Genomic DNA, 14,784 nt, shown 5'->3' on the forward strand with positions numbered 1-14,784 from the left:
CGTGCGTGCCATCAGCCACCTTCATCGTTTCATCTTCCTCACATCAAAGTCTCACTGATGTGTCCAGTCTAATAGAACAGAGTAGAATCTAATCTGCAAGTCTTTGATGACTCACTAAACTCAGTTTGTCTGCTCTCTCTCTCTCTCTCTCAGGGTCTTTGTACTGGCAAGCTATCTGAATCAGAGCAGGGCGTGATTAGTTAAGCCCCTACAGGTTAGGGAAAGCATCTGCACTTGATCCTGTTTTGATGTGTGTTGTGGACATCATCAGAGGAGACCTATCTGATCATAGGAGATCAGATGGAGGAGTGAAGCATGGCAGAGCAGACCACGGTCAGGCAGGCATACACCTTCATGTGAAGTGTGTGGCCATAGTGGACTGTGCAGCAAAATAGAGGGGACAAGCCTATTAATGAATACATTTTCCTTGGACTTTTTCCCCATGATTATTTTGGTATATATTTTTTTTATATTTGTGTGTTTCATATTTGACATGTTTATTTCTTTGTGAGAAATACAGGTAACACAGGGCCACTTCAAAGGGAGACAACATGTACAATGAAATAGAAAACTCTCAAGGATAATTCAGTAAAACCCCATGACTTGTGTTGTTGTTGTTGTTGTTGTTGTGATTAGTAATTAAAATACCAGGCTAGATATATATAGATATGATGTATTAGCGCATGTGACAAACAAAGTACAGTTTGGAGTTAGTGTCATACAAACCCCCTGAGTACTGTAGTTAAGATCATTCACAAAGCAATACTTACAGACAGAGTCTGTAGACTAGACTAGACTAGACTAGAGCTGGGCGATATAGCATTTTTTTTTTATCCATATAAAATATTTCATATCGGTCGATATCGATAATGATTGATAATTTTTGATGACCTATTTTTTAATAAAGACCACGAGAAAAAACTGGATTATTATGGGGCTAAGCTGCTTTCTCCCATGCGCTCAAAAGTGCGAGGCGGAGACTTAAGCAAACACGCGGTCCGCCACTTAATACGTTCAGGTGTGAACTTTAGGATTTGTCTGTTAAATGATTGGCTGTTTTGTGTGTCACTCGTTAGCACGCTCCAATAGCAAGGGACATATCGACATTGAACTATTTTCATATTGTATAGACCAAATCAGCGGGGATGTTTACATTGACTTCCGGTTACCCCTGGGGTCCACACATCATAATGGCGGTGAACGGCACAAACTGACGCGTTGAAGACAAAAACAGACAAAGAAGACAAAAATGGTTCATTCGTGTTGTGTTGTTGTTTAATATCATTCATAACAACACTTCCACTAACGTTAGTGGAGACCAGACTAGCTAATTTACCTGTTGGACCAGACCAGACCAGAGTAGACTTGAAGCTAAATTAAATTAACGTGGCGTCAGTAGCTCTGTCTGTAACGTTAGCTCTGTAGCTACGTTAACGAGTCTGCAAAAAAACAGCGAGTTTGACAGTTGTAAACAAACGTTATTAGCTAGCTAACACTACATAAAACAGACACAGAAGAAAGGCTAGATACGTCGGACACGCATGTTTACCAACCGTTTGGACATTTAAATTGAAAGTAGTCGGCCGAAAACAACGAGACAGTTTGACAGCATTTATTTGACAACGCGCAAATTTAAACCTGCCGCCTTCCCGAAGTGGTACGCGGAAGTAAATGTTGTTTACATGGTGACGTCACGGTGATTTGGTCTATTGACGAAGTGTCTATCGCCGATATGTATCGCTATCGCTCTATCGCCCAGCCCTACTCCCCAATAGTCCCAAGGCATGTATAAAACATGTGTGTGTGTCTGTAGTACGGGCGGTCAGACAGTTACCGCGTTGCCACCACACAGGACAAAGACAAAGGCAAAGGCTCCCCCAAGAAGAAGGGGAAGGGGGGCAAGGATCTGGACGAGCTGAAGAAGGAAGTGCCCATCGTAAGTAAAAGCTACACTTACCTTTTGACGTCTTGTCTTGTGGAACTCAAGCAATGTTGAGGGCCAATTCACTTTGAATGCAATCGGTTGAAAACGGGTTGAAATTCGGCAGTTCACTCAATCACGAGAGAACATTCGTTGACCATGATTTATTTTTCATTTTGGATGTGAGAAATGCTTTCGGAGCAAACGATTCTCAACTTTTTGAAGAATATGGTCTTGCAGGATATAGACCCTTCTCACGGGGGCCATTTTGTGTCGAAAAGGCAGGATAAACACAGGTGCAAGCAAGACACTAATGAGGGTTTCCATGTTCCATGATTGGAAGTTGGAAACCCTCATTAGTGTTTTGCTTGCACCTGTGTTCATCCTGCCTTTTCGACACAAAATGGCCCCCGTGATAAGGGTCTATTGTAATTGAAAGTGAGTTGACCCTTATTCCGTTTGGAGAGAGGGAAATCTGCCCCCTACAGGCCAAAAGAATGATTTGGGGGGGGGGGGGGGGAGGTAAGAGGAGAGACTTGTAATCGGGAGGTCATAGGTCATCATTTCGATCCCACAACATCCCTACGCAGAGATCACCAGGGACGCCATACCTGGCTGTCCTGATACCCTTATCTCTCAGGTGAAATGCATGCATGTAGTACATTTTTTATTATTTACATAATTTAGTTATTGAATGTTCTAATTCAAAAAACGGATTACATTCGTGTTCAATACATATTAGCATGTTATTTTAATGTGGACTACTTTTTACACATATTCCCTGCATGCAGACAGTAACGGCAAGTACTGAACTACACAGAATACTGACTATCTCTCTCTCTCTCTCTCTCTCTCTCTCTCCCTGTCTCTCTTTCAGACGGAACACAAGATGTCTGTAGAGGAGGTATGCAGGAAATTCCAGACCGACATTGTCCAGGTACGTTTTTAATTACTTAATTTTAATTTTAATTAATTCATTTTATTTCTCTCAGCATGCCCTTCTATGGCTCGAGAAAGGCTGCTTTTCCAGCAAGAGGCCACTAGGTGGTATCGGGATACTTCTGTTGTAGTGCCCCGTCATAGGCTGCCTATGGGGATCAGAGCAGTGAACCCCAAACCCCCAAACATTATTTCCCCTTTTCTGTTGTTTGATTGTCAGAGCCAGAGGAGGCCCAGAGGAGGCCCACACACTGACATCTTTTCACTATTTCATAAGAAAAAATACAAAATAGAAAAATCTGAAAATGACGCATGATAATATAGAAGTATGTTTTTTCACCCTATCCTATAAAGTACCTTGTGACCCCACAAAATTATTGGGACCCCCCCCCCGCCCACCTACACAGCAGTCAAGCACCGGGATTGACATAATGTCATTTGATACAGTGAGGTTGAGTGTCGAAAAATGCTCTCACTGCAATGGAATGCGCCTATGACTAACATCATCACACATGAATACAATTGGGCTCATTGAATCCACAAGAGTCTCATCTTTCCAGTCATACCACAATTATGTACAAGACTTTTCAGGGGCCCCAGTATGCAGAACTATTCAAATAGAAGGTGAAAATAACATATTTATAGGCTACTGCATGTTTTTGCCAAAAACTGAATGGGATTAGCATAGCATAAATTGGGCATATCTGTACCCTGAACCCATTCTCATTCAGATATCTTCAGGTAAGAGATCAAGGGGTCCCTTGTTTTTTACCGGGCCGCAGACCGGTACCGGGCCACAACGCATTTGGTACCGGGCCGCGAGCCGGGTCAATTTTTTTTTTTTTTTTTTTTTTTATAAACATAGGCTATGATATTATAGGCTGTGTGTGGTAGTTGAAACATAGTTTAAAGTTGATGTTTATTTATGTTTGTAGTTGAAACAAAAACATAAATACTGTATAGGCTACATACAGTACAACACAAAAGGCTGTTATTTACCCTTTGTCGCCACCTGGTGAGTAAATGTACTCTAGTTACTAGTTTTATGTAACTAAAACCATTCAAATTGACAACCGGTCCGCGACCTTTTTTTCCATGTATCCACCGGTCCTTGGCACAAAAAAGGGTGGGAACCCCTGGGCTAGAGCCTCTGACACACAGTAATGCTGGCGTGTCTTGCAAAAAGGGCACTTATCATTCAAAAGGGCAGGTGCTTGAGCACCACCTGGGGTCTATCTGTGCACGTCCCTGACTTTCATTGATAAGAACCCAAGGCTAGGTGGGGGGGGCACCATTTTTTCAACTGTTACCTTCAATACTCTTTGCTATTGGTCCCATCCAGCCCAACACTGCTCTGGACTTCAAAGTCATACAAGAGAATTGGTTGTTGAGACTGCTTTTATGGTTTGCTGCAAACTTGTAAACAAAACTTTGTCCATTGTCTGTGTTAATGACTCAACACGCATTCTCATCTCTGCTCCCCTCAAGGGTCTGACCAATGCCAAGGCAGCAGAGTATCTGATCCGGGACGGTCCCAACTCTCTCACCCCTCCTCCCACCACCCCGGAGTGGGTCAAGTTCTGTCGCCAGCTGTTCGGCGGGTTCTCCATGCTGCTGTGGACTGGCGCCATCCTCTGCTTCCTGGCCTACGCCATCCAGGCAGCCACCGAGGACGAGCCTGCAGGAGACAATGTGAGGGCTACACGCACACGCACGCACGAACACACAGAGGTTTTACACTTCCAGTAGTTAGAACAAATGCAATGAAAAGAACTGTCATGTTTAGAGGTATGCAGGAATGGAACACCCTTCCCACACATATTACACAAAAGAAAAGCAAAAAACATTTTAAATTCTTGGTAAAACAGCACTTACTACTGTGATAATGCTATGTATGTGAGTATGTATGTGTGTGTATGTATGTATATATATACATACATATATACATACATACATACGCATATACATACATATATATATATATATATATATATATATATATATGTATATATATATATATATATATATGTGTGTGTGTGTGTGTGTGTGTGTATGTGTGTATATGTATGTATGTATGTGTATATATATATATATATGGAGCATATTGAAGCATGTACATAACTAATATATAATATATATGGTGATGGTAATAGTTATATATATAATTATATATATAAGATATGGTAATGGTATATATATAGGTATACATAATATGTGATTGTGATGAGTTTTATGTATATTCTACACATCTGTAATGGTATGTAGGTAATTCTGATGTATGCAATATCTTGAAAGGTACAGTATGTATGTATGTATGTATGTATGTAATATCCGAAATTGTACCGTTTGTATTTTTTTATATACAGAATGTAAATTTTGTATGTGATATCTTGAAACTATGCAAGTTGTTTGACCCCAGGAAGAATAGCTGCAGCTCTGCTGTAGCTAATGGGGATCTTAAATAAAGACAAAGACAAAAGACAGATCTACAGCTCACTCAATATTCTTTTTCACTCCCCCTCTTTCTCTCTCTCTCTCTCTCTCTCTCTCTCTCTCTGTCTTCCTCTCTCTCTCTCTCTTTCTCTTTCTGTCTCTTTCTTCCTCTCTCTCTCTCTCTCTCTTTCTCTCTCTCTTTCTAGTTGTACCTAGGTATCGTGCTCACAGCTGTGGTCGTCATCACCGGTTGCTTCTCATACTTCCAAGAGGCCAAGAGCTCCAAAATCATGGAGTCTTTCAAGAACATGGTGCCCCAGGTAAACATGCATGTTCACCTAAGAAACGAAACCTCCAACTATATTCTTCCCCAACTTCAACCAACCCAGGACGCCTGTGCATTGACCTGCTTCTGTATCTGTAGAGCTTATTTCTTGCCCTCAATAACCAGCCACACTGTTCTATAGCATTGAAGGTGAATATTTTTGAAAAGTTATAGCAAGTGTACCTCTTATCTGGTTTGTGCAGTAAGTGGCAGAACCAGCAATTACTATATCCTGTATTTTTTTTAATGTCCAATGCATTCAGGTTTGATTTATTCCTTTCTTACATTGTCAGACATATTAGCAGAAAGTTATTTTCACATAAAGGCCCAATTATGCTCAACGTTAAATACGGATAAGCTTTCTGTCCGTACTCCGCGTTCATTTCGTGCGCAATTCTGCACGTTTTCTCAAAGCTATGGAAGCTAAGTTATGGATAAGGATGAAACAGAGCAGTACCACACACACACACTCACACATTTTACTCTCTACTGCCCACTAGTGAATGTATACATGTATACATGGACATATTTTCTGACAAAAATGGACCATAAATGAGCTCTAAGAGGTTGGAAAGATCCGCTCTGCCTCTCTAACTCCACGTATTCTGATGGACCCTCCTCAAAGTAGCGCACTGTGTGTGTGTGTGTGTGTGTGTGTGTGTGTGTGTGTGTGTGTGTGTGTGTGTGTGTGTGTGTGTGTGTGTGTGTGTGTTTTCTAACCATCCCTACTATGTCCCTGCAGCAAGCATTGGTGATCCGTGAGGGTGAGAAGGTCCAGATCAATGCTGAGGAGGTGGTGGCTGGAGATCTGATTGAGGTGAAGGGAGGAGACAGGATCCCTGCTGACATCAGGGTGGTGTCTGCTCATGGCTGCAAGGTACACACACACACACACACCTACACACTAGAGCTGCAACGATTCATCGATCGACAGAAAATTAATCGACAACTATTTTGATAATCAATTAATCGTTTTGAGTACAATTTTAAGAGAAAAGGTCTAAATTCTCTGATTCGAGCTTCTTATCTGTGAATATTTTCTGGTTTCTTTACTCCTGTATGACAGTAAACCGATATTAGTATCTTTGAGTTGTAGTCGACAAAACAAGACATTTGAGCGCGTCATCTTGGGCTTTGGGAAACACTGATCGTCATTTGCCACCATTTTCGGACATTTATCGATTATGACGATAATCGTTAGTTGCAGCCCTACTACACACACATTCATTCTTACTTATGCCTGTTTTCTTTTTTTCTTTTCCTCAATAGGTGGATAACTCCTCCCTAACAGGCGAATCAGAACCTCAGAGCAGGTCACCTGACTGTACCCATGACAACCCCTTGGAGACCCGTAACGTTGCTTTCTTCTCCACCAACTGTGTGGAAGGTAAATTAATAACCATGGCATTGGTAGATACTATTATTTATTTATTTTTATATATATATATATTTTATTTTAAATTTTTCAATAGAACAGTCACAAACAAGACAAAACAAACAGGCTCAGGCACAGGAAAAGAAAAGAAAGAAAAAAAAACATACAAACATAACAACATTCAATATCACAACGTGGTGCTACCAGCCACACAAGGCGCATATGTGCTTAACCCATTGATACCTGATGCAGCATTTGCGTGTATATCCCTCATTTGTGTGTATCCCTTTAAGACCGTGAACTGTATGCGGTTCGCGGTCTTAAAGGGATACACACACAAATGCTGCATCAGGTATCAATGGGTTAAAAGAAAAAAGAAAAACATGGGGGGTCCATGCGAAACCAGCCAGGCGAGTTACCCATCGCCCCTAACATAACATAACATACATTCAACATTACGATGTTATGATACAAAGTGGTGCTAACAGTCACGTAAAATGCTTGTGTGCTTACAAAAAAAGCAGAAGAAATAAATACTGTGCATGGGATCCACTACAAGTGGTCCAAAAGAAATCGGCCGGGTATGTCAATTGTTGTTTTTAGCCTCATCAAAATAGGTCAGGAACGGGTCCCAGATAACTAAAAATGTCCTCAATGAATTGGTCCTCTGGAACCTGAGTCTCTCCTTACGTATAATTGAGACCATGTCTGTCAGCCACAGCTGAAAACAACGGGGAGAGGAGGACTTCCATTCCTTTAGAATTAGTTTCTTGGCAACAGTCATCCCCCGTGTCAAAGATTGCTGCACGGCCGTTGGGAGGATCAAAGAGGATTCCGAGCAGCCGAAGAAGGCGAGTTCCGCCTCTGGTTAAAGGGTTATTTTGTAGGCCTTAGAGTACCAGTCAAATATTTTGGCCCAGAATCCGGATAGTGAGTAATGAAGACGGTGAGCAACTTTAAATTGGATCAGCGGATGTCTGCTATTAACTGAGCAGAGCTGGACCACAGACAGACTCCTGTCCCATATGATTTCAGATAGATCAACACCAAGTTCCTCCTGCCACACCTCTCTGATCCTCTCAGTGGGGGCCTTAATGCAATCGTCGAACGAACACACAAACCTAGAAATAAGATGCCTGGAGTAGGGGGGCTTAACAAAACCTTAAAAAAAGCATGTTCATTTGGGAGAACTTCAAAATCCTGAATCTTGGATCGGACATAATGTCTAGCTTGTATATATCTATAAAGATGCGTTTGGGGCAACTCAAATTCCCTCAGAAGATCAAAGGATGCAAATTGGCCATTAATATACAGGTCTCTGATGGAGCCCCTTTTCACTCCAGGCAAATTCTATCTGACCATGAGGGCAAAAAAGAATGATTAAAACAGATTGGCGTGTGAACAGAAACATCTGGTACATTCAAAACTTTCTTAACCTGATTCAGAATTCGGACAGAGTTTTTCACAACAAAACTCAAACCTTTCAAAGTCCCATGCTCCTCTAGCTTAGAAAACAACATGGCTGGCAAGGAGGACCCGGCGATAGAAAGCTAGGTGTGTTTAACCGATTTCTCATAATCCGATAACGGCCTTTATCCGATAAAGCATATCGGTTTATGCCGTTCACACTGACCACTTGAATAATCGGGTAACTCCAGAAATCCCATAATGATCGGTTTATCAGTGTCCATTTAAACAAACTCCTTGATGATCGCTGCTAGGCAGTATACACCTAAGGGTAAAAAACGGACACATTGGTAGAAGCAACAAGTAAATGCTGTTTGTTGACGTCATATTGTCCCTTACTTCTCCCCAACCCAGGCACAGCGCGTGGCCTGGTGATCTGCACCGGGGACCGCACGGTCATGGGCCGCATCGCCACCCTGACCTCCGGCCTGGAGAGCGGCAAGACCCCCATCGCCAAAGAGATCGAGCACTTCATCCACATCATCACCGGCGTGGCCGTCTTCCTGGGCGTCACCTTCTTCATCCTGGCCATCTGCCTGGGCTACTCCTGGCTGGAGGCTGTCATCTTCCTCATCGGCATCATTGTGGCCAACGTGCCCGAGGGGCTGCTGGCTACGGTCACTGTAAGTGGACCAGTGAAAAGGCACTTTTGTGGCCCTTTCCACTTGTGGCATAGCAGTTAGCTGCCACTGTCTCTTTTTTTTTTTAACTCTTTATTTTGTCAATTTTCCAAAATAGACAAAAACAGACAGGTATAAAGGTAAAGTAAATTCCCACTGATTGTCACACAATGTGTGAAATTTGTTCTCCGCATTTGACCCATCCCCTGGGGGAGCGGTGAGCGGCAGCGTGCGCCGCGCTCGGGAATCATATGGTGATCTAACCCCCCCAATTCCAACCCTTTGATGCTGAGTGCCAAGCAGGGAGGCAAATGGGTCCCATTTTTATAGTCTTTGGTATGACTCGGCCGGGGATCGAACTCACGACCTCCCAGTCTCAGGGCGGACACTCAGACCACAAGGCCACTGAGCAGGTATACACAAATAGAAACAAAACAATAATGCAAGTACAAATGGGGCAGCGAACATGAGGTCTTGTTAGAGAGAGGTATTCCAGGTGCAGATCTTCTTATATTAGTAACTTTGTTATTTCAAGTATGGAAGAGAGAGGAAAGAATGTTGTATGGAAGCGAGAGGACAAAGAGAGAGATACAAATAAAATAAAAAAATAAAAAATAAAGAACCCTAGCCAGTCTCAGATTCCTGCAGGTAACAGTCCCATTTTATCCAGACGTTTTCCCCCTCGTCTTTCTGGAGGCGGAGAGTGAATGTCATCTTTATGGCTGCTTCCCCTCCAGCTATAGTGAACAAATCAAGTCAAACGAGCACAAGGATCCTCGACGTGGTTTAACACGTTGAATGTGCTTTGCCCTCCAGGTGTGTCTTACCCTGACTGCCAAGCGTATGGCCAAGAAGAACTGCTTGGTGAAGAACCTGGAAGCTGTAGAAACCCTGGGCTCCACCTCCACCATCTGCTCCGACAAGACGGGCACCCTGACCCAGAACCGGATGACCGTGGCCCACATGTGGTTCGACAACCAGATCCACGAGGCCGACACCACAGAAGACCAGTCTGGTGAGTGGAGAGAGGGTCACACGGGGGGGGGGGTGCGGGTGCCGACACCACTGCTGTTCAAAATATGCACGTGTTGTAAAAGCTATAACCAATTCAAATACAGGGTTTACGCAGGTCCTTAAAAGGACTTAAAAAGTCTAAAATCCAATCTAAATTTTCCTTAAAATATCTTAAATACCATTTTGAAAGGTCTTAAAAAATGTGTTGTAAATGTGTTTTTTGTGTGTGTGTGGGGGGGGGGGGGATTGTAAAATTAATTTATTCCGGGACTTTTCCTTCGTATCCATACTATTTTCTGTGCCAGTATGGATGTGAAATAGGTCTTAAATTGCATTCATAATGGTCTTAAAAAGGTTTTAAAAAGTCTTAATTGAATGTGTTGTAAAAACTGCAGAAACCCTGCTGCAAATAGTTCTGCCTCATGTTCCTCACATATGTCTCTGTTCCCTCTCCAGGTGCCTCCTTTGACAAGAGCTCAGTGACGTGGGTGTCTCTGGCCCGTGTGGCCGCTCTGTGTAACCGCGCCCAGTTCAAGGCCGGCCAAGACGCCCTGCCCATCCTGAAGCGCGACGTAGCCGGCGACGCCTCCGAGTCGGCCCTGCTCAAGTGCATCGAGCTGTGCTGCGGCAACGTCAGGGCCATGAGGGACAGGAACAAGAAGGTGGCCGAGATCCCCTTCAACTCCACCAACAAGTATCAGGTACGCTTACGCAACACGACGCAGTCCAGATACAGATCGTGGCTAGAGCTGGGTATCGGTTCAAATTTCAAGAATCGATTCGATTCCGATTCACAAGGTTGCGAATCGATTCATTTCGATTCGATTCCGATTCGATCAATTTCAATATTGATTTGGTTAGTGATACCAAAATGTGTTTTTTGAGCTGTACCCTGAATTACATGACTGTCCAGTTATGTAACACAGGGGTTCCCAACCAGCCAAGTAGATACACGGGGAAAAAAAGTTGCAGACCTGTTGTCAATTTGAATGGTTTTAGTTACACATATATTTACTCACCAGGTGGTGACAAAGGGTAAATAACAGCCTTTTCATCTGTCAATAAAGACACTTTCACAATTATGCACAGTGATTTGATTTCAGCCTATATCATTTCTAAAAGTAGATATTAATGATCAAACATTTCCATTCATGTAGCCTACAGTATTTATGTTTTTGTTTCAACTACAAACATAAATAAACCTCCACTTGAAACTATGTTTCAACTACCACACACAGCATAATATTTTAGCCTGTTTATAAAAAAATATATATATTTTTTTTTAATAAAATAAATCTATCTCTGGACATATGAATCAATAATCGAGGATTAAAATAAAAATCGATTAAAAATCGGTGAATCGATTTTTTGAACCCAGCCCTAATTGTGGCCGTGAGATGCCCTCTCAAATATGATTTGAACAACACCACTACACGGGACACTGACCAGCATACGCTCAAACTCTCACTTTGCTCACAAAACCATTCACAGCCCATAACAGCATACAAAGCTGTTCCAGAACAATTCCAACAATACTCATATTATCAACAGCGATACACATCTATAGCTATCTTTGCACTTCTCCACTCCCTTCTAGCTCTCAGTGCACGAGACAGAAGACCCCAACGACAACCGCTACCTGCTGGTGATGAAGGGAGCCCCCGAGAGGATCCTGGACCGGTGCTCCACCATCCTGCTGCAGGGCAAGGAGCAGCCTATGGACGAGGAGCTGAAGGAAGCCTTCCAGAACGCCTACATGGAGCTGGGAGGACTGGGAGAGAGAGTACTGGGTAAGGATCACTGGATGGGCGAATGGAAGGGTTGACAGGACTAGGAGAGATGGAAGGAAGGATGGTATTGGGAAATAGATTGAGAGTGGACACCAGGGTTAGAACTCATGACAAAATAGGGATTTTAGTTTAGTGAAATGTTAGCTACGGTAATTGACCATATCATAACATAAATGCCCCCAAATATTTTTTTTTAAATGAAAATACCGTAACATTTTTCAACTCCACCCCCGCCCAGCTCTGTAATCATCTAAAACCTGCAATTTCACAGCCTTCAAAATTACACCAGTAACACAGAGTATAGTATGGTGGTGCATTTTTGGGTGTTCACCCCCAAAACCCACGTTTACAGTCGAGGTGCCTGGAAAATTTGACACCTCGAGATTATGGGCAGAGCATTTCTGAACTTTCTGAACACTTTTGAAGTTGACCCAAAAATGAAAATGCCGTCATTATCTACTCACTCACCCCCATGCCGGTGGAAGGTTGGGGGAAGTTTTTTTTAATCCACAAAACGTTCGTCGAGTTTTCCAGGGAAACGGAGTTACAGCATTCTCGTAAACAATTGACGTGAATGGTGACCACCTTTCAAACAAAACAAAACGTAAAATGCATCCGTACTGCCCGTCTGGTGTCATCCAAGTCTCCAGAAGCCCCGAGATGGCAAGGTGACTTGAAAAGACATCATTTACATCCTGTTTTTAGCTGAAATCTTCACCGAGCTGAAAGTGCCGTTTTCACTTTCACTTTCTTTATGTTCGAAAGCTGGTCACGATAGACCCTTTTCACGGTGGCCATTTTGTGGAAGTTGGAAACCCTCATTAGTGTTTTGCTTGCACCTGTGTTTACCCTGCCTTTTCGACACAAACTGGCCCCCGTGAAAAGGGTCTATTCACTTCAACTGTGTAGGAGAACGCTGTAATTCTGTTTTCCTGGAAAACTCCGCAAATGTTTTGTGGGACTCAAAAACTTCACCCGACCTTCCACTGGGGGTGAGTAGATTAGTGACAGAATCTTCATTTTTGAACTTGTCCATTTAAGTCCCACGACAACAAGTCCCAGGTGAAGTAGAGGGGTTTGATTCTTAGACATGCACCAAATACTTTGATATCCACCTCGTACACTTACAAAACAACCAAGGCTGCTTTTGGGTGTTGAATGAACAGGAAAGGTCATAGGTCGCCTCTCTCTCCAGGTTTCTGCCACCTGATGATGCCAGAGGACCAATACCCCAAAGGGTTTGCCTTCGACTGCGACGACGTCAACTTCCAGACAGACAACCTTTGCTTCATAGGCCTCATGTCCATGATCGACCCTCCCCGTGCTGCCGTGCCTGACGCCGTTGGCAAATGCCGATCTGCCGGTATCAAGGTGAGCCGTTTCGGTCTATCTACATTTGATCAGTATATTAATTCAGGCGGTCATAAAAGGTTCAATTCCTAAAAACAAAATTGATAATTTTAGTCCCATTACATTTTTTTGGATCAGGAAGTGGAAGTCATCTTTTGTTGCTCCTGTTGTTGTTCATGGTTCAGGTCATTATGGTTACTGGAGATCACCCAATCACAGCCAAGGCCATCGCCAAGGGAGTGGGCATCATCTCCGAGGGCAACGAGACAGTGGAGGACATTGCTGCCCGACTCAACATCCCAGTCAGCCAGGTCAACCCCAGGTAAGGGACACACAAACACACGCACACGCACCCATGCACACACGTACACACATACACTAGGGCAGGGGCCCCCGATTACTTTTCACCAAGGGCCTACATTTTGCTGAGGGCCGAGGGCTTGGGGGGCCGAACGGCGCCGGCGCACGAAAAATGTGGGGCATTTGAAGCCAGATTTAGAGGAATAACTCGTTTTAAATGAACAGTTGTGATGTCATTATTCAGTCTTAACCAGTGTGTGGGTCAGGTCAAAAGGCAGCAGGAGAGCAGTGCGTGTCTATTTATTGTATCTTGCATGTTGCGTACTGTAAAAAAAAAGAACAAATGCAATTCCAGCGCAGGCCACACGGCACACTATTTGGGGAACCCTGCACTAGGGGTTGCATGTACTAATAGAGACACTGCATGAAATAGGCCACGCCCATCACGGGGGAAATCGCTCCGTTCAGTCCCATTCACCGCAGCGTCATTTTCCTTGAATTAAACATAGCTAAAAGCTGTTGTGTGGTGGGGCTGCACAGACAACAAATGTAAAAAATCGCCAATTAAAGTTTTTTTGTACTCCTGAGCAAAACAAGGAAGCCATTGAGCATTCGCGAGAAGAAAATGTGGATTTAGCCGTCAAGGAAGTAAGTTGGAGTGTTCATCTTCCCTATATATGATCTTTGTGTGCAACTACGTGACATACTGTAGGAGAACGCCAGCGCGTCTGATGCCATCTGTCTGATGTTACACCAGCGTTATTTTCATTCATTTAGACATGTCTAAAAGCTCATGTCATAGTATTTCACTTCAGGCCACTGTGTGGGATCGTTTATCCAGCGTTGTTGGGGCAATGAAAAGGGACACTGCTGCAGTCCAACTGAGTTCATTTTCTCGATGTACCTTTCCCTCTCTGTTGGAGGAAGTGTACTGAAATAATCTTTTGACATTATCTAAAAAGAAAACTTTTTTTTTTTTTGAAAATCCCTGTAAAACCCCGCAAAACTATTTATATCTGATGAGAGTTCCTCCGTTCGCCCCGGTTAGCCGCGGTTTGTTTTGCTAGCTGCAGTCGTCCTTGTATTTTCCCCCATCTTGGGCGTGGCTTCTGAATGATGACGCGTTTTGCAGTGTCTCTATTGACGTGTCGACGCGTCGACATCACTATCACACGTCGATGCCGACCACAGGATGTCGAAAAGTCGTCGCGTGCTTTGAGACTCGCTCGCTCGCTATCGGAGTGCTTCAT

The 14,784-nt window shown here is 43.3% G+C and overlaps 1 protein-coding gene across 2 annotated transcripts in view; it reads left to right on the forward strand.

Annotated features, from left to right (window-relative positions):
* The window catches only part of atp1a3b (ATPase Na+/K+ transporting subunit alpha 3b), a 49,611-nt gene that overhangs the window by 23,878 nt on the left and 10,949 nt on the right, over positions 1 to 14,784 (forward strand). Inside the window, exons 3-14 of one of the 2 annotated variants that reach the window (XM_083661318.1) lie at positions 1,814 to 1,936; positions 2,799 to 2,858; positions 4,349 to 4,552; positions 5,500 to 5,613; positions 6,361 to 6,495; positions 6,888 to 7,005; positions 8,815 to 9,083; positions 9,897 to 10,095; positions 10,551 to 10,795; positions 11,692 to 11,884; positions 13,080 to 13,255; positions 13,420 to 13,556. In XM_083661318.1, the coding sequence (XP_083517444.1) occupies positions 1,814 to 1,936; positions 2,799 to 2,858; positions 4,349 to 4,552; positions 5,500 to 5,613; positions 6,361 to 6,495; positions 6,888 to 7,005; positions 8,815 to 9,083; positions 9,897 to 10,095; positions 10,551 to 10,795; positions 11,692 to 11,884; positions 13,080 to 13,255; positions 13,420 to 13,556 (1,973 nt within the window). The remainder of the gene's footprint in view (positions 1 to 1,813; positions 1,937 to 2,798; positions 2,859 to 4,348; positions 4,553 to 5,499; positions 5,614 to 6,360; positions 6,496 to 6,887; positions 7,006 to 8,814; positions 9,084 to 9,896; positions 10,096 to 10,550; positions 10,796 to 11,691; positions 11,885 to 13,079; positions 13,256 to 13,419; positions 13,557 to 14,784) is intronic. The other variant, XM_083661319.1, reaches the window with a different exon arrangement.

This window comes from Poromitra crassiceps, assembly GCF_964638095.1.
Source record: "Poromitra crassiceps genome assembly, chromosome: 26".
Lineage (NCBI taxonomy): Eukaryota > Metazoa > Chordata > Actinopteri > Beryciformes > Melamphaidae > Poromitra > Poromitra crassiceps.